This window comes from Medicago truncatula, chromosome 3 (assembly GCF_003473485.1).
Source record: "Medicago truncatula cultivar Jemalong A17 chromosome 3, MtrunA17r5.0-ANR, whole genome shotgun sequence".
NCBI lineage: Eukaryota > Viridiplantae > Streptophyta > Magnoliopsida > Fabales > Fabaceae > Medicago > Medicago truncatula.
This window is the reverse complement of record NC_053044.1, coordinates 43,405,519-43,425,509: the sequence shown is the minus strand read 5'-3', so window position 1 is coordinate 43,425,509 and position 19,991 is coordinate 43,405,519. Positions and strand designations below refer to the sequence as shown.

General features: G+C 33.4%; 3 protein-coding genes across 3 annotated transcripts; 2 read left to right on the top strand and 1 right to left on the bottom strand.

The window, feature by feature from the left end:
* Window positions 1-2,562: 2,562 nt before the first annotated feature.
* On the top strand, window positions 2,563-7,043 carry LOC11411505 (aldehyde dehydrogenase family 3 member H1). Its single transcript, XM_003601994.4, has 10 exons — window positions 2,563-2,959; window positions 4,302-4,370; window positions 4,480-4,576; window positions 4,824-5,030; window positions 5,203-5,318; window positions 5,699-5,803; window positions 5,883-6,055; window positions 6,140-6,230; window positions 6,357-6,506; window positions 6,613-7,043. Exons 1-10 carry the CDS (start codon window positions 2,729-2,731, stop codon window positions 6,844-6,846), a joined length of 1,473 nt encoding a protein of 490 aa, XP_003602042.2. The 5' UTR covers window positions 2,563-2,728; the 3' UTR covers window positions 6,847-7,043.
* A 1-nt stretch (window position 7,044) lies between these two features.
* Window positions 7,045-8,919, bottom strand: LOC11414030 (dnaJ homolog subfamily B member 13). The gene is made up of 2 exons (XM_003601993.3): window positions 8,441-8,919; window positions 7,045-7,886 (listed from the first exon to the last, which is right to left on the bottom strand). The coding sequence occupies exons 1-2, from the start codon at window positions 8,878-8,880 to the stop codon at window positions 7,439-7,441; spliced, it is 888 nt and encodes a 295-aa protein (XP_003602041.2). The 5' UTR covers window positions 8,881-8,919; the 3' UTR covers window positions 7,045-7,438.
* Window positions 8,920-12,532: 3,613 nt separating this feature from the next.
* Window positions 12,533-19,513, top strand: LOC11414029 (replication factor C subunit 3). Its single transcript, XM_003601991.4, has 9 exons — window positions 12,533-12,880; window positions 12,977-13,193; window positions 14,126-14,205; window positions 14,300-14,459; window positions 16,268-16,349; window positions 17,272-17,401; window positions 17,488-17,551; window positions 17,634-17,702; window positions 19,004-19,513. The coding sequence occupies exons 1-9, from the start codon at window positions 12,715-12,717 to the stop codon at window positions 19,101-19,103; spliced, it is 1,068 nt and encodes a 355-aa protein (XP_003602039.1). The 5' UTR covers window positions 12,533-12,714; the 3' UTR covers window positions 19,104-19,513.
* The last annotated feature ends 478 nt before the right edge of the window (window positions 19,514-19,991 follow it).

Here is a 19,991-nt window from a genome sequence, read left to right as displayed (position 1 = left end):
TTGAAAATAGAAACATTTGACTTTTTTAAAAATAATTGATTATTTTAGAATGTTCAAAGAGTGCTATGGAGACTAACAACACCTATTTTTTTTTTAAAGACACTTCTCATATTAGTCTTGTTAAAAACAAAGTCAATAATATTTTTTGTTACAAAAATTAATACGTCCTCCATTTTAAAATGCGCGTCGTTTAATATTTTTACACACAAATTAAGAAATACATTTATATTGACAAAAAATATTATACTTTTACTAAAATAACTTTATTCTCTATTAAACCCACTTAGGTTGGTTCGGTGGTATTGACTTGGGACTTGAGAGTGTGCTCCTTCTCAAGGTCTCAAGTTCGATCCTCCTCGATACCAGTTTGAGTGGACTAATTTAGCTCCTTCAAAAAAAACTTTATTCTCTATTGGTGAACTTTTCACTAGCATAAATGTAAATTAAGTATAATGTTTTAAAAGCAGTGTACTCAATAATTATTAAAGGGCAAAATTTGGAAAAACAAAAGAATCAATCTTATATTAAAAAGTGTAGATGGCATTATTTATTTATTTTTTTGTTAAACTAACTCATTTTGAAATGAATGAAGTAATAATTAATCAATTACAAGTTGCACATTTGAAGGAAAAAAAAACTTGCTTGTTAAAGAGTTTAGGAGCCAAGGATTTTAGAAGAGAGAAGAGGAAAGATAAAGACATGGAAGACTAGTTTGATGATCGAGATAGAGAGGTAAGATATGATTAATTTATCATGTCATATCTTAATCTCTCGTTTAATACACCAATAAAATATGATAAATTATTTAGTTTACTCATCATATTATATCACTACTCTTTAATTTCCATCTTAAGTTTAAATTGAAATAAAATTAACATATTAAATTTGATGAAAGGAATTCTTATTTTACCTTCGCAATTTCTAGTTGGAACCCGATAAATTGGGTTAGCTAGAAGACACGTACCTTTTGTTCTACAAATACAGAAGATAGGGGTGGACAACCGTCGGGTTCAGTCGAACTCAGGCTCAAAATTCAAACCCAAAACTGTATTAACTTGAATTTGTGTATATTATCACCCGATATCCAAATCGTATCCGATCGTATACCCAGAAATCGATTCGGAGTAGGCGGGTTGCGGGTGGGTCGAAGACTTCTGTCCACCCCTAAATTAGAAGACATATACTACTTGGTTTTTGCTAAAATTAGAAGCATAACAAAATTATTTTGTCAAAATGCGGTAACGATATGTTCCTTTCCACACTTAGCAACGCATATCTTTTCTCAAAAAAGTCCAAAACGCGCATTCTCTACGTGCCACTTCCCTCTCATTTCAACGTTCGGTTCGGCCATCGTCGTATACTTTCGTATCTCTCCATGAAACCTATTTTCTCTGATTTCTCATTGTGTGCGTCATCTTCGCATCACAGTATCACACCATCTTAGCCATACCATAGGATGCTTCTATATCGTGACAAACAAACAAGCTGCAATCTCTAGCATCCTTGGGAGAATGCTAACACGTATTTAATGACATATATGTTAAAAAGCTACTCCCTCCGTTTTTAAATATAAGTAAAAATGATTTTAAGTTTATTTATTTAATGATGTATGTGGTCCATATTATGAACCACATACATCAATAAATGAGTGAAATTTTCTCCAAAAGTTAATTTTACTTATATTTAGAAACAGAAGGAGTATATGTAATATATAATCCAATCTTAAAATTACGCATCAAATTTTCTAACGTATAAAAAAAATACTTTCTCCAATGTCAAATTTCCACTTTTAAAATGTATTGCTAAAATCTCAAACGTCCAAAAATGTGCTGAATGCTTGTATGATATCTATCAAAAACTTGAAATAAAAAAGAAATATTGGATTCAACACTATTTTAACTTTTAAAAAGTTAAATTCATCACTTCTCATCATTTTCTAATGCAATATTTTTATTTTTGATCCTTTCAACCAATGTTCCAAGGACACTCTTTTAACATTTTTTTTAAGAAGCCAAACTAATCTATTAAAATTGATACGAGAATAATTCAACCCGAAACCTTGATAAATAGCACATTACAAGATCTCAAGTCAACACCACCAAACAATCAAAGTGTATTTTAATGTTAACAAATGTTTAAAATATCATAAACTTTTAAAGTTTGGTATGACTAATTTTAAATATATATTAGAGAGAGAGAGATAATTAGTCGTTTTAGGAAACAATTTTTTTTTTTTTACAAAGAAATAGAAATTATTGTCAAACACACAAAATTAGCTTATAAATATTGGTCGTTTTGCTCTCAAAAAAAAATATTGGTCGTTTTTTTTAAAAAAAAATATCATTCAATTATTAACTAGTTAAGAAAATAATTGTATTCAATTTTATTTTTTTGGTATTCAAATCCTTTAATTTGTCTCTTAATTGAGAAACATAAGGTCGGAGGAGAAGAAATATGAAAATGATTTTTGTTTGACAAAGAAATATGAAATATGAAAAGGATTGTTGCTTTAATAATACGACTCTCCTCCTATATAAAAAAAACAAAATAGGACTCTCCTATCCTCTGGCAACGTAACACAGTCAACAGAGGACAAATGATATGCACTATAAATAAATTTGTATCCCCATCTTTTAGTTTCAACGCATACCAAATATTTCCACTTTGCTCTCAGATTATCTCCTTATTATTATCCCAGATATCAATAGTAACATAGTACTCGTATAAAATGTCGGGTGAAGATCATTCACAAAAGAAGGTGATGTTTGACGGAGAAGCGGCTTCGTCGTTGGTGAAGGAGCTGAGGGTGAGCTTTAGTTCTGGTAAGACACGAAGTTATGAATGGAGAATATCACAAGTGAAAGCTCTTTTGAAGATGGTTGATGAACAACAGGATCAAATCATTGATGCTTTGCGTTCTGACCTTGCTAAACCACCGCTTGAAACTGTTGTCTACGAGGTACGTAATTTTACTAATTAAATATTATGTATCTTCATGTTTAAGTTTAAGTTACTTTCATATATACATATCATGTGTATGTCTCTCCTTTTAAATTATATATAGTTCATTATTTTTGGTACGTGCAATTGAAATCGATACAAGAGCTAGTGAATCAAGTTTTTTATAACATAAACATCATAAGTTTTCAAGGATGAGATTTTTCATTTGGGGACAGAGTGGGAGAAGTATTATTATGAGAGTAATTCTTAGACGGTCACATGACTAAGAAATGATATTTGGTCATATCCAACCAAAACATGACACCTCATAAACATGTAACTAAGTGAAACTTTGACATTAAAACAAAAATCAAAGAAATCTGTGAAAAAACATTAGAAAGAGAAGAGACTGGATGCTTCCCACCGAATGATGGCAACTGTTCCCATGATACAACTTTGATTTTTTTTCTTTGTATGACGTCAATATTTTATTTTTTCTTTAATAAAGGAGAAAACATGCTTTTCACCTGAAAAAGTATTACTGTGTACTTGTATAAATTTTGAGCACTAAGATGTAATGATAACATATGAAAAAGTGCAACAACTTGCTACTAATAGAGTTGCTAATACCGCGGTAAAATTGCTTTTACCTCATAGTATTAAGTTACTTCACAATCACGTAAATATATGTCACGGAAATCAGGATGCTTCTAAAAAAGCAGGGACAAAGGGGAAATACTTGGGTGCCATAGTTTTTTGGTGATATAGGTTCATTTTAGATGAAAGAGAATGATTAAAATAAATTATTTTGATGAGAGAGAATGAGTTGTTAAGAGAGAGATAGACACAAAGTTACCTATGGCATCAAAAAACTAAGGCACCCAAGTGCTACCGGGGACAAAGAGGCGCTAATTTAACCAGGAGGAACAAAACTTCCTAGGCATAACAGTTTGGTTTGGTTTATGAGAAAATAAATCCGAACCAATTTGTTCAGCATTTGGAAAATTAATCGCGAATTCGATTAATAGCTTTTAACAATGATTCTTTTTATTTCAAACATGTCAAAGAAAAAACTGTATGATTTGGTTTAGGAAATAGCCAAATATTGTTAACGAGACTATGAATTTTAAGAACTACAAGCTGAATTCTGGAAATAGCCAATCCTTTCGTTTCATTTCACTGAATTACTTTCCTTTCCATAAATCAAAATATAGAGTAACAAACATTTGTAATATTTGTAACTAAACAAACAAATTCTGGATCAATACAGCCATGCAATTGACAGTTCAATCGTCCAATCAATACAATTATGCAAAATATAATTTTCCTTCAACTCTTTACTGATATAGTTTGTTTTGCAGATTGGTATGTTTAAAAACTCATGTGAAGTCACACTGAAGGAATTGAAACAATGGATGGCCCCAGAGAAGGTTTATTTTACCCTAATTTCTCCAGCTGAGAAGAACATTTTTCATTTATATTGCTTATATATAGTTTATTTGAATATTTTTATAACAAGAAGTTCCTTTAATATTTCAGGCTAAAACTTCAGTCACAACTTTTCCTTCTTCAGCTGAAATAGTACCTGAACCACTCGGTGTTGTGTTAGTCATCTCTGCATGGAACTATCCATTTCGTAAGTCCACATTCGGCCTAATTGGATTGACTTATTTGAATTTTTTTGAGCTAGTGTGATTCTATCAATCCACCGTGATACCAACCATGCACAAGCACATGACAAATGATTATGTTACAAGCATTTAATTAAGTTGATTATTCAATCACGCACTTGTTTATATACATTTTTTAGTTGATATTTTCAGCCTTTTGTTTGTTTGAAAATCTATGAAGAGTATAATATCACTCTCTCTGTATCTTTTCAGTGCTGTCGCTTGATCCAGTCGTTGGAGCTATAGCAGCTGGAAACGCTGTGGTTCTAAAACCATCAGAAATTGCTCCAGCCTCGTCTTCACTGCTGGCAAACTTATTAGGGAGGTACATGGATAACTCATCTGTAAGAGTTGTGGAGGGTGCAGTTGATGAAACTACCGCATTGTTGCAGCAGAAGTGGGACAAAATTTTCTATACAGGTTTGTCCATTTTTATATTATTCTGCTGGGATGGTTATGAACTGATTTTTTTTGTTTTCTCATAGACAAAAGTTACATTTAATCGGTACCCTTTTATCTATATATTGAATTTTGAAATCCATTTTCAAGTTATATGCATATTTTCTAGCATAAGTAATTCCTGAAATTTCAGGTAACGGAAAAGTGGGGCGGATAGTGATGGCTGCTGCTGCAAAACACCTCACACCAGTCGTTCTGGAGCTTGGAGGGAAATCTCCAACTGTTGTGGATTCAAATGTCAATTTAGAGGTATTATTAAGGCTCTCTTTGGATTGTAACTTATTTGAACTTAGCTATTGACATAAACACTTGTGAGACTTTTGAGGAGAGTTTATGAAAATAACTTATGGAATGTCCATATCATGTTTTCAGCTTATTTCATTAAACTCTAGAGTATAGCTTATTAAAACAATTTGGCTTTATTTTATCTTTTGTTATATAAGTAACTTATACATAAGCACTTATATGATAAGTGTTGATGTTATAAGAGCTTAATTAAATTGTTAATCCAAACAGGTTCCAAGTCTTGGACTCTTTTTTTTTATTTTCCAATCAGTAACTACTTGTTATATTGCTTTGATCTCCTTCCCTTTAACTCATTATTGACTTAAATGGTTTGTATTTACTAGGTTACAGCTAGACGGATAATTTCGGGAAAGTGGTGTTGTAACAATGGACAAGCCTGCATTTCTCCTGATTACGTTATAACAACAAAAGACTTTGCCCCCAAATTGGTATGAAATTTTCCCTCGTTGTTAAGAGTTCTAAATATATGTCTTTGTGTATCTAATGTTTGGTGCCTCTCATTTCCAGGTTGATGCCTTAAAGAAAGAATTGGAAAGCTTCTTTGGAAAGAATCCAATAGAATCCAATGATTTGTCGCGCATTGTGAGTTCTAACCACTTTGCTCGCTTGATAAAGATGTTGGACGACGATAAGGTTTCTGGCAAGATTGTTTATGGAGGTGAAAAGGATGAAAGCAAATTGTAAGCTCTCCTCTTAATTTAAGTTTAGTAGGTAAAACTTTTATATACTGCAATGCAAAGGATCATGACACAATCAAATTACAGGAGGATTGCTCCCACTATTGTATTAGACGCTCCACAAGATTCTCTGATTATGAGCGAGGAGATCTTTGGTCCATTGCTTCCCATCATCACGGTAACAATAAAAGACACAGAACTCTTTGAAAAATACTCAAATATTCCTCGATAAGCTTCATCAGCTTGTATCTAATTTAAAACAATGGAGCATCAATTATAATACTTGCTTTCTTTCTTGGAACAGGTGAACAAGCTGGAAGAAAGCTTCGATGTGATCAACGCAGGAACAAAGCCGCTTGCTGCATATTTATTTACAAATGACAACAAGTTCAAGGAGCAATTTGTGAAGAATGTTTCTGCTGGGGGTTTGCTTATCAATGACACTGTCTTACATGTAATAGTTTGTTTTTTATTTTCTAAAACCTTTCCATGAATGCATAATTTAGTTATATATCCTTATCATGCAATGTTATTTATATCTTCTCCTTTTCCTTGTGCAGCTTGTGGTTCATACTTTGCCATTTGGGGGAGTTGGTGACAGTGGAATGGGTGCATACCATGGAAAATTCTCCTTTGATGCTTTTACTCACAGAAAGGCAGTTCTTTATCGCGGTTTTACGGGTGATGCATCGATAAGGTACCCACCTTACACTGATACAAAGCAGAAATTGATGAAGGCTCTAGTCGCCGGTGATGTTACTGGTGTTGTTCGTGCTCTTTTTGGATGGTCCTAAGCTTTAATTTGTTTTCAAATGTAGCCGATAACTGCTAGCGATGTATCATTCGTTCTGATTCTATTGTATTTTATTGTGCACATTGATTTTATTGTAACAATTTTTCTAAAATAAACGTTTTAAGAGAGGCTTGTGCTTTTTAAAAGCAAATTGGTTGTTGATATATGATGAGTGGTGTTGTGACATGTCTTTTCAAATGCAAGTAGTTCTTAGTCCTGCTCAGTAAACCAATATATATAGCTTATTTATGCATTTCCAGTAAAACCGCGATAAAGAACAAAGTTATATACCACGTTATATTTGAAGTCGAAATTGAAATAATGTGGTATTGCGCTTAAATTTGACCGATGCACATTATACATCAGTCGTGTTGTGGTCGTGGAACCATAAAAAACTCGATGTTGCGTTTCAAATCACGGTTGCAGACCTTTTATAAAAAATCTGGTTTCAAGTTTCAACATAAATTTTTTACTTTCCTAACTAGAAAGCTTTGTTTTACTTTTGCAGTTTATGATCCTCCAAAAGTTTTGAGAAGTTTACTCTATTCAACAATAAAGAGGGCATCACAAATAAAAAAAATGCTTTCAGTTAACTAACAAGAATTCTGTAAAATACCAAAAACATCAGATCTTTGATTATCTGTGAGATGTGTTGGAAACTCAACAAGAAATGTAATTCTTAAGTTTCCTCTCTTCTCTGGTTCTGTTGAAATTGGCATACCTTGGTCAGTAATAATCTTCTGATAGCCGGGGTATATGATCTCATCTAGTGTCAAATCCATATGCTCTCCACCCAGCAATGGAACTGATATTGTACATCCTGTAAGTGCCTTTAGCAAGGGAATTTCAACACATAATTCCAAGTCATCCCCTTCTCTTTTAAATAATTGATGTCTTTTCTCAGATATATAAAATATTATGTCTTCTGAGTATGCATAATTAGGTCTCTCATTCCCTTTTCCTTCAAATTTAATCTTTGTTCCTTTCTTCCATCCTGGTTGTACATTTATTGTTAATAGTTCCTCCTCTTGAACTACACCCCTGCATGATAAAACAAATTAAACATCAAAAACATATTCATAAATCATGTGTTTCTCTCCCCCTTTCAGGTTAAATTACACACGCGTGTGTGCCTACCGCTTTTAAAAATTAGAAGGGTTAAACGTTTTCTTATCCCCTCGAAATATATCTTTGGTCTGTTAAATGTGTTTTTAGCCCCTTAAAATATATCTTTGGTCTTATAGCTAACCATGTAAATTAGAGAGCTAATATATAAAGGCTACCAAATCTTTGGTGTCAGAATCCTTACTTGCAACCATCAAGCACTTAAAATTGGATTCTCTACGGATGATGCTGCAGCTGTAGGGACCGTTAAATTTAGAAGTTTTATCTTTCTAAATCCCACGGTCGGTACAACTTCAGGACAACTACAGAGAATCCAAGTTCATGTAGGGAAACCAACTAGGAGACAAAATTTGAGGGATCAAAAGCAAAAATAACTAAAAATGTGTTTATGCCAAAGCAAAATTTGAGGGATTAATATGTAACATTAACGATCAATTAATCAAATGATGGGGATGGGTATATATACGAACCCGATATCTGTGAGGACATCTCTTGTAATCATGACCGTTTTCTTGCAACCATGACACAATTCATCAAGGGTACATTCAATATTTTTCTCAATTGGTGGAGGTTTTAACCTCCCAGATGAATTAGAGTACATTATTGGAGTTCCACTTCTACGAGAGCTACCATTTCTTGACTGCATACGAGAAGGCATTGTCAAATTTCCACTAATACTACTATTCAATGAAGAAGGAGTAGGAATAAAATTATCAGAGCTTCCCACGCTCCTGCTTCTCTTTTGTTTGTTCATCTTTGTGTCGTTGATTGTATTGTTTCTTGACGTAGAAGGCATTGAATTAGAAGGTAAACGTGAAATTTCTAAGCTTCGATGCCTACATAAACAACATCCTATTCTTGGACTCATCGTTAGATCATCTTCTCTTGATGCATCTCCATTCAATCCCATGTTGTGAATTCCGTTCGTGTTTTTACCCGATTTGTCATCTACAACAGGTTCCTGATGAATAATAATAAAGATCACTTTGAGGACTTTGTTTAGATTTTCATTATGTATTCATGCATCAAATTTCTATAAAAATGGTCATTCTTAAAATTGGATGTGAAATGAAACAAATAATGATAATATTTTTTGTTGTTAATTATGACACATTGAACACGATTTGTTAAAACAATAGATGATGATATATACACAATTTCATATTACAAATAAAATGTACCTGTTGAGTTTGGTCGCAGCATCGTGGATTGTTATCATCGGTAGATGATGATGATTTTTTACGTCGAAACCATATTTTGATGAATGCTTTGTATGCTCTAGAAAGACAACGAATGGAGTTTTTGGCCACCACCATGAGAGAGATGCAATGCAATGCAAGAGTAGTGACAATGTCTAACAGGTGAATGTTTGGTGATCCAAATGTGGGGTGTTTTCTAACATACCCTTTTATTAGTACCGTCTCTAATTAGGAACAAGATACATTTTCTTCGTCGTTTTGACTTTTTTGAACCAATTCTTAAGTAGGTGATTTTTTTTTTTTTTAATTCTACCAAGCAGGTGAAATTTAAAAACTGCACTAGTTTGAAAAGAAAAAAAAAATTATATGTATTTGTTTATAAATTCTCCAGGCGGATAAGGCAATATCCGGAATGGCTATTTTTGATGCTATGCAATTTGTATAAGCAGATGTACAGCCGGTATACGTAGGATTGACCGCTTTAATGAGATATCTTCTTTTAGTTAGTAGGACGAGAAATTATCAAACGTGTATTATTCCCTCGCCCTTGTTGCCAATGATTCTTATCTGTAGAAAACAAAAAAGATTACGCTTACACCAATATTAACTAAAAAAAGTAATAGAAGAGATCAGGATCAGAGAGTTTTTGAGGTTAATTTTTTATTCATAGTACAATATCTTTCTCATTTGAAGGAACTCAAAAAATTATATTGGGGGAGGTTTATATGATTTTTTCAAATTTAATATATGTTGTTATAATATTTTTAAAATTAAAAATATATTAATAATAAGCATTAATTATCACTCTCTAAAAAATTACTTTCAAAAAATGTGAAAAATTTCTCCCATTTTTCAATATATTCCCAAACAAAGCCTTATGTTGTATCATAACATAAGGCATGCCGCGACAACACAAACACATATGTTCCCTTCTTCATTCGAACGCATATGTTGTATCAAAATGTCTTTAAGAAGTGCACAACGAATTATGGACTAACTATCTTCACCGTTGAGATGTTCAGCTACAACTCATGATCAACAATAGTGAACTCATAATCCACAATATTTTCAATACATGAATGCATGAATAAACACATCTCATTAATGAACTGCAACTATAATAGATTGTTCATCGCATTTCAATCTTTAACCAATTTTCCTTTACTATCCTTAAAACATTTCTTCAACCTCCCATGAGGAGATTCAACCCTGTTAGTGATTGTGTTATCAAAGTGTAAGACACAGCTTGTTTATGCCCTCAAATTCTGGTTTCAACGCCTAATAACGTTTTGAGCCATATTGATTATATGCTAAAATTCAAGAAACCATTTAATAAAAAAATCGTGGATATTAAAGGCAATGATAATTGTGGTTTTTGGGCGACAACTGTTTTCTTAGGTTTGACTGAAGAAAGTCATATCATAGTTCGTAGACATCTTATTCAAGAGGTGAAAGATCGTATAAATGATCCCCGTGAGCTTAGCTCAGTTGGTAGGGATATTGCATATTATATGCAGGGGTTGAGGTTCGAACCTCAGACACTCCACTTCTCCACAATTTAATTGTGTGAGCTCTAGCCATTATGCTACTTGACAAAAAAAAAAAGATCATATAAATGATTATGTGCGCGTATTTGAGAGTGGGGATCTTTTTAACTACATCTTAAATTACTTGCATCCTCCCAAAAATAGTAGTGGTGTTGTACCTATAAATAAGTGGGTGACGTTTTTGGACATGGGTCACATCGTTGCAACTTATTACAATAGGCTTGTAGTGAAGTTGACAAATCACGAAATCAGAACTTCGAAATCCTTTTTCCCAATTATAGGGGTGCCACCGCTTAAGCAAAAAAAACCAATCAATATGTGTCTTGGCATAATTCCAATCATTTTATTCTTGTTTTTTTTTTTGTAAGATTGTTGTCCATTACCTCTATCATCTACGGAGTGGATCATACACAAGAGTGAAGAGGCATCATTGTGGGAATTTGAGTATTTGGATCAACAAGCTAGATTCTGAGACCCCGTGAACATTGAAAAAGGAGACAAATTGTCACTACTAAAAAAGAGTCAAACCAAGGCAATCCAATTTTGGGTGACAATTCTGAAAAAGCAAAGGAAGAATATCAAATTATCACAGAAGATGAAGATGATTCAATTTCACTTGATGCGATATGACTGATTTTTTGTTGGTGTTCATCCTGTTTTTTGTCGATATTATACGGACATGTTTTTTGTGATAGATATTGTAACGCCAATTTTTTATGGTCAATATATAACTAACATTATATAAATTTATACAAATATATATAAATATATGACTTTTTTTTTGACAAATAAATATATGAATTTTATATGGTGGAACATGCACCTACATTTTTATTGGTTTATTAATGTTTCTGTATTTAATATAGACATATGTCTGTGTTTTATCAATAATATACTCTACGTTTCATTTTATTTTACTCTCATATTTGACATTTCGTAAACTTTTGTAAAGTTAAACATGTATGAAGATGCATAGATTGAAGCTCATGTCCAATGCTCTGCTTTCAAAAAGATAATTAATGTCTTTCTAACTCCGACCGACGCTAAGGATGAGTTAAAAACACAAATTAACAAATATTTTGTCTATATTGGTGAAAATCATTATACCTGTCATGTATTTGTTCAGATGCCATGTGTAAACCGGGGGCGGATAAAGACAAAGATATGTGGAAAACGATTTATTTTCGTTGTGTTGTTCGTGAACGACGTAGAATCTATGTTTAGGTCGATGGTTGAAAATAATACGTTATATCTTTGTGTTTGCTCCAACTGCATGCGTTAAGAATGTCAGGAGAGATTTCATGCAATGTTGTGTAATTTGTTGTTATTTACACTTACTACTGCATTTTTCTTGAATTTCAAACATTCATGTAATTTTAACGAAATGTCGAATAGATTTAATTTTGGTCAATCATGAAAATTTATGTATTGTTACTACTTGAATGATTATAATTGGTGTATAGGTTGCACTACCTCTAAAATTTTTGTTTTGATTTACAGGTAATAAATAGACTGAATTTTGGCTTGGTTCTTAAAACAAAACCTGCTGTCTGCATAATTGATCTCAACGGCAGTTAAATGCCGTTGAAATCTAATCGACACTAGTTAACTTTCGTGGTGTTTCATATTCCCTCCGGTCACTATTATAAGTAAAAACTAGTGCTTTTTATGTTCATTGAACGAGTGATGTATGTGACCATTAATATAGACTACATACATAATTTATTCAATGAATCTAAAAAGTAGTTTTTTGCTTATAATAATGACCGGAGGGAGTAGATACGAAACAATACGGGCCCATAATAAGCAGCCACTACCCGGCCCAACAGTAACACAGAAGATTGTAGGGAAGACTGTGTTTTGAGCGGGAAACTTAGAAGCAAGTTCGATCGAATTCATAGCACCATTTCTATTTTCTTTCTGAAATTGAGAACGCAGTGACACAGAAAACAAAGCATAAACCATAGAAAAAGATCTACTAGTTAGGGTTTAATAACCATGGCGGAGGAGACTTATGCTATGGACATCGACGTCACAGACAAGGGCAAAACCGTCATTGCCGCCGGTAACCCTTCCTTCGGTGGCAAAGCTTCGCTATGGGTTGAAAAGTATCGTCCTCAATCCCTCGACGACGTTGCAGCTCACCGCGACATCGTTGACACAAGTAACTCCCTTTCCCTCTCTAACTTCCCCTTTCATTTCTAGGGTTTATCGTTCCTTTGGTGTGTTATTTATTTTTTGTTGATTTTTGTGTGTATAGTTGATAGGTTGACTACTGAGAATAGATTACCCCATCTGCTGTTGTATGGACCTCCTGGAACGGGTAAAACATCGACGATTCTTGCGGTGGCGCGAAAATTATACGGTGCTCAGTATCATAATATGATTTTGGAACTCAATGCTTCAGATGATAGAGGAATTGATGTTGTTAGACAGCAGATTCAAGATTTTGCCAGCACTCAGAGCTTATCATTTGGGTTGTTTTCTCTTCCTATTATTTTATCTGTTTATAACAGTTTGTGTGCTTGTTACTGTTTTTATGACTGCATAATAGATAGTGTTTTTTAGTTTATATCATTGCCTTATGTAGTTAATTTGCATGTCAATTTGATGTTCTTTGAGTTTGTTTGTTGCTATGGTGTGATTGTGTTAGCCATACTGTGCAACGTGCATCGATTTAACTTTGTGTCGAATAAGGAGACAATTGCTATAAATCTCCATTTATCCATGCCTTCCTTGTTCAGCTTTAACGAAATTTTCCTTTCTAAAATACGTGTTCATTTTAACTTGCTCATAAAGAGGTACTAGACTCTTCAAATGAACCATTCTGGTGGAGAGAAGATAAAATGTTAGTTAGGGATGAATCATTTTTGAAAATAACGAAAATAATGAATCATTGTTTCCAAAATATGCACACAATTGTTCATTTATAGCATCTCCTTGTCAGCAAGTAAAACTAACACAAATTTTAGGAAATCAAAATAAAAAATGTTTTCACAAAGTAAACAGGGCTGGAGTTCAGCAGTAATTAGCCTGTTCTTTATTTTCTATATCAGTCCATCAGTCAATGTGGGGGTTCTATATCTATCTTCTTTCTGAATACCGGATAATTCGGGCATTTATATTGTAAACTATTTCTCCCCTTTAAGCTGATAACAACACTTAAACATTAAAGATGATACAAGGATAGTTATATGATTCCTCATGTCCATGTCAATTTTCAGATGATGGTTTTTATTTTTAAAGGCGTTGCTATTTATTGTTGTTTTGTTCCCTTTCTGCTTGCATGTGCTTTTGATTGGGAAGCTACATGATAAAAGTGAAACCAGAATTTTGGATTTCTGTTGTTTTTGCAAGTGTACTGTAATTGCAACCTTAACTTTTCTAACTATATTTTTTTGTTGTTTAGCGTCAAGCCCTCTGTAAAACTGGTCTTGTTAGATGAAGCAGATGCCATGACTAAGGATGCCCAATTTGCATTACGTAGAGGTGTGCACCAAATTTTATACTTTGATCTAACTTACGTATATAGCATCAATCCAGTTTCTTGACCTATAACACTCTTCATATTCTTTTGATACAGTCATCGAGAAATATACAAAGAGCACTCGGTTTGCACTTATCTGTAATCATGTAAACAAGATTATCCCAGCACTGCAATCAAGATGCACCCGGTTTCGGTTTGCCCCTCTTGATGCTGTCCATGTCACTGAGAGACTGAAACATGTTATCAATGCTGAAAGGTATGTTTCCTTATCTTTTATTACTTATTATAGTCTGCTTCTTTTACTTTCAGATTGAAGATGTCTTTTGCTGAGTTACATTCTCATTTTATCCTGAAATATGTATGAGAATATCTGATTATTTTATTCTCTATGTTGGGGATGTGCATATTGAGTGCCGTTTTTGTGATAATGAGGTGAATGATGTTTTTATTGCTTACATCAAAAGTTTGAATTTATTATGCTAATGTTTTAACCCCTATCAAATGTTTATCTTCCAAATGTTTGAAAATGGCCTTTTCTGACAGTTAACTTGTTTAGATGAAACTAGTTAAGAGGCCTGTGCAAGAGAGCAAGGTAAAGGAATAAAATATTATGTAAGAGAACAAAGTAAATCAGAAAATGAAAGCAATTACTCGGCATATCAAATTCATCCTGTCTATGTTCTAGCTCCATCATCTTAGCATGGTGAGGGATGGCAATTAGACCCAAGCCCAATGGGAACCCGCAAAAAATACTCACGATGGGAGGGTAAGCACCCATATTTTTTGGATTGGGCTTGGGTAATTACTCGCAAATTTGAATGGGTGTGGGTCGGGCACTCTAGTGCCCAGCCTGCCCCACAGCCCGCACACTGCATAGACTATACCTATGATTTTATATGATACTAAAATTAGTTAATTAATCCTAAGTCTTTGATATTTATTGTAGTATGCACTTTCTTTTAGTGGAATATTGTAATATGCACTTGTTTATTTATACTTTAGATGCTTTTTTTATTTGGCTAAATACTATGATGTGTAATATTTTTTAAGTTGGTTTGAAAGATTTTAGATCATATTTTGATTACGTTGTGATGTTTTTTGTTATTTAAAGTGCGAGTATTTTTTATAAACGCGGGTATGGGGATGGGCACTATAGTACCCTGCCCAAAGGGTACCCAGTGCCACATACATATCCCTATGCTTTCAATCCATTATAGCATATTGTTATTGACTGTCCTTAAATGGTTGCAGTTATACTACTTCTTCTTCTTCATTTATTTGACTAGATATGAATATTCGTAACAGAAAAACACTACATTGTTGAATGCAAACCATAATACGAGCAGTTTGCATCGAACTTTCATTACATATATATATAATATACGCTGATTCTTACGTTCATGTGTATATGAACAGAAATACTCCACGAGAAGGGTTATTATAGTGCCCATCCCCACACCTGCGTTTATAAAAAATATTATACTTCATGTGTATATTCTCTTCATTATTCAGGAAGTTTGATTGTGGCTTGCATGGCCAGAAGTTATACTAATATTATACATTCATGTGATTATTATATGCTTGCTCAAAAGTTTATAAAAATATTTATTCTATCCGGTATCACTCTGTAATTGCATGTGCATTTCAACTGCAGGTATTCCAAATCATTAAATCATATTTATTCCTTTTAGTTGATTAGTCTGATTGATGTCTTAATACTAAAAGTCATCTTACTTCTAGTTATTAAGTTACTATGGAGTCTTGTAGATTTTCTAAAATGTTGTGAGGATTGAGGAACCATTAAGTGATAGTGTGGTACGTGCAGTAAAACGTACCAAGTGAATCACATACTGTCTTTTAATTTCAAATGGAAGCATAATATTGGAAATATGGAAGATGGTAATACATGCTGATCTGGTTCCACCTTTGAAATGTCTCACATCTTTGCTGTTGCTACTAGATAACCATTCCACAATATTTTTATAACAGTCGAAACATTGTTATTCCATTTTGGGATTGGTAACTTGCAATGTGTTGATGACTAACGATTTGGAGTTTTACTAGGCTTGATGTTCAAGACAGTGGCTTATCTGCTCTTGTTCGGCTTAGCAATGGTGATATGAGAAAGGCACTGAATATTCTTCAGGTAGTTTTTTAAGTCTAAGTTTTCTTATATGCAAATCTAGTACAGCTTGTCCTTTTCTTATTATCTTCTTATAAAGGAGCAGTTGTATTTGTTGTGGAGGATCAAACTATTGTGGCAATGGCCAATGAGTACTAGTACTACTTAGTTTTAGTATCTAACCCCCCCCCCCCCCCCCGTCACAATGGTATCTTGTCTGAAACAAAAATTAGGGAAGCTTGGTATACATGGTAAAGTGTTGAGAGTTGAGACAACATCTCCATTTAAAGGACTAGTTGTATTTGTTGTGGAGAATCAAACTATTTTTTAGGAATGAGTACTAGTACTACTCAGTTTAGTATCTAAACCCATGTCGCATGCATTGACACACTTCAGTATCTTGACTGAAACAAAAATTAGGGAAGCTAGATATACATGGTAAAGTCCTGAGACAAGAAGTGTGGTAATTTCAATATTTTCACTCAAAGATGAAATACATGATCTGAGACTATTTGATTCTTGAATAACTTCCGTACTATGGACTATTTTTAGAGTTATCTACTTCAATAACTAGCAATATATATTACTATTAAATTATATATCCTGGATTCGGTACATGGTCCTATGATAAATGCCTTGCAAATTTGTGTTTCTTCTGATGTCAAATAAGCCTAAACGATAAATGCTTATAGAAGAAACATCTTCCCTGGGTTGCTTTCCATTTATTATTGTTTTATTATTATTTTAGTTGGTTCCAAATCCATGAGTAATTTTTCTCAAAGTTTGATTGTGGCTTGCATGGCTCTATATTATGCAAGTTTCAGGACAACTGCCAGTTTACAGCTCCTAACTATGGAAAGTGTTATGAATTACTATATCCTGAATTATTGTGTCTTTGTATGAATGAATCCTAAATGACATTTTTTTTGCTTTGATATTTTTGCAGTCAACACATATGGCCTCTCAGCAGATTACAGAAGAAGCTGTTTATCTTTGCACTGGAAATCCGTTGCCCAAAGACATTGAGCAAATATCTTACTGGCTTCTAAATGAACAATATTCAGAAAGCTTTAAAAGTATTCACAATTGCTTTTAGCCCTTTATAGATCGATTTGATATTTATAACCATTTATTAATTCTTATTTGCATTAATTTCAAACAGGAATATATGACATGAAAACAAGGAAAGGACTGGCTCTGATTGATATTGTTAGAGAAGTGACAATGTGAGTCTTATATATCATACTAACGTCCAACTTCCTGGTAATTTATTTCATTTATCTTATTTACATTTTGTTGTTGTCACAGGTTTGTCTTCAAGATTAATATGCCTTCAGCCGTTCGAGTGCAGTTGGTGAATGATTTGGCTGACATAGAGTATGTATTGCTGCCTACTTTTTTATGTGCTATTCTCCTTATGCTTGACCTGACAAACATATGTCTTTCATCAATGTTTATCTATCTGTTAAAAATATATTATAACTATTTGCAAGGCTGAGAGAAAGTGGTATCTTTTTTTTTTTTTTTTTGATACAAGAGAGACAATGCATACTGAGATGTATTAATCAAGAATGTCGTAATTGACATTCTATCACATGAACATGCTCTGTACCCTATCTACATCCTACAATAACTATATGCACATGCTAATCTTATTGCTGGGAACTGGGAAACAATCCACGCTGACTACAAACAATGGCAGCACTCAAGGATCTGCCTACCTCCCAATGCGAAAAGGCCCTAATTCGCTCAATTAACAAGATAGATTGCACTCTTAGGCAACATGCCTTGCTTTCTAACTACCCAACTGACTCTTGTTAGGCTATGAAAGGAAAATAGGCTCCTCAGGCCTGTACATATGTAAGGCCCTTAAATAAGCTTTTAGGTTAAGCCAATCTGTTATAGCTTTGCAAAATGAGTAGCCTGAACCTCAAAACTGGAAAGGACATAAAAACCTGTCTTAGATAACAAATCAGACTATGGCCGACACTCGCAAAAAAACTTGAGCTTATGTGGGCGTCGTTTAATTTGGCATAGCCTGATTCCTTCTTGAACAACCACAATCATGAAAGAACAGAACAATAATTTGGCTAAGCTTATCCGATAGAAGATAAATTACATTTTCCTTTGTTCTGTCCCCCCTGTTTTATGCAACTGGATATCAGATTCTTAAACCGGTAAATGTATATGTAGATGTACTCTGCTGAGATTATATATATGCATACATTACATATCTTAAATTTGCAGAAAGTGGGAAGAGCTACTCATAGTTGTGCTGCATGCAATATGGTATTAAAATCACACTATAAATTCACTAGACAGCAAATCATGAATGACCATTTGTACACTTACTTGTGTTCTTTGTCGTTCTCATGCTTCTAGGCAGTAGATACTAGATATGTAGCATGGATCTTTAGTAATTTATGAAAATGCCCGGAATATAGACATAGCCCGTTGCAGTGTCGTCCTTCTTTTCAGTGGCCGAGTGCCTGAAATTTGGCTTCATCTGACCAGTTGTTATGTATGCTAGACATCATGACACGATCTTGTAACATAGATGTGTGAATATAATATGAAGTCTTGCTCATAAAAATGGATCAATGATGGTTTGTTTTCTTTCTGGTTCTTAGAAATATATGCGTGCTTATCATAATTGGAATGAAATTCCACTGTTGCAGGTACAGATTAAGTTTTGGGTGCAACGATAAGCTTCAGCTTGGATCAGTTGTTGCTTCATTTACACGTGCTAGATCTGCAATGGTTGCAGCTGCTGCATAAACCTGAATATGATGGTGCAATGATGTGTTACATTCTTAAAAGCATGCATATTCCTAATTTATGTGCACCGTGATATTTCCGTTGTACATTGTAGTAGGAGGCATCAGGATGGTGCTAATAGCCTAATACTGGTGTAAAATTGTTTGGTTATGTCGACTGCTCTGATGGTGCATGTTTCGTTTGTTAACTTTTGGAGATCAAATTAGATTTTATAAAATCCAACCAAAGGGAAATGGGGCTTAATGGACGACAGGACGAATTGTGTAAGACTAATGGTATAAATGTCACAAACACTAGGAATTGTTTCTTTTTTTAGGGAGGAATTGTTTCCTTTTAACATTCATTTGAGGGATTAAATGAGTTAATATCAGTTGAGAAACAAATAATTGTTTCTTTAACTGTTTCATAGACTTCGTAAAAGCTGCTCAAAAACAAAAATTTTGTTGGGTTTTACTAACAAACATTTTAAAGATATTGTTTAAGGATTCTAAATAAACAAATTGCTATTGAAAAGATTAATTAGTCATTTTTATTAGATGCATTTTATTTCAAAGTTAACTAACTACTCGAGTTACTTATCCATTTCCATATAACCGTTTTATTAGAAACAAATTGCTATTGAAAAGGTTAATTAGTAGTCATTTTTGCCTACATCAAAACAAGCTCTTCATGCTAAATTTAGTCTCTTCCTTTGACATATTTTGAACCATTCTACTCATATTATCCTAAATATACAACGGTTTATATTCCCATACCCAAAATAATAATGGTCGTATGTAACGACCTTCGAAAATTCTTCTTAACAATAAATTAACTTCGAACGTTTCATGCATTTTCTGATGAAGGAAACATTTGTAATACGCCAAAATGCCAAATGCCAAAAAAGTT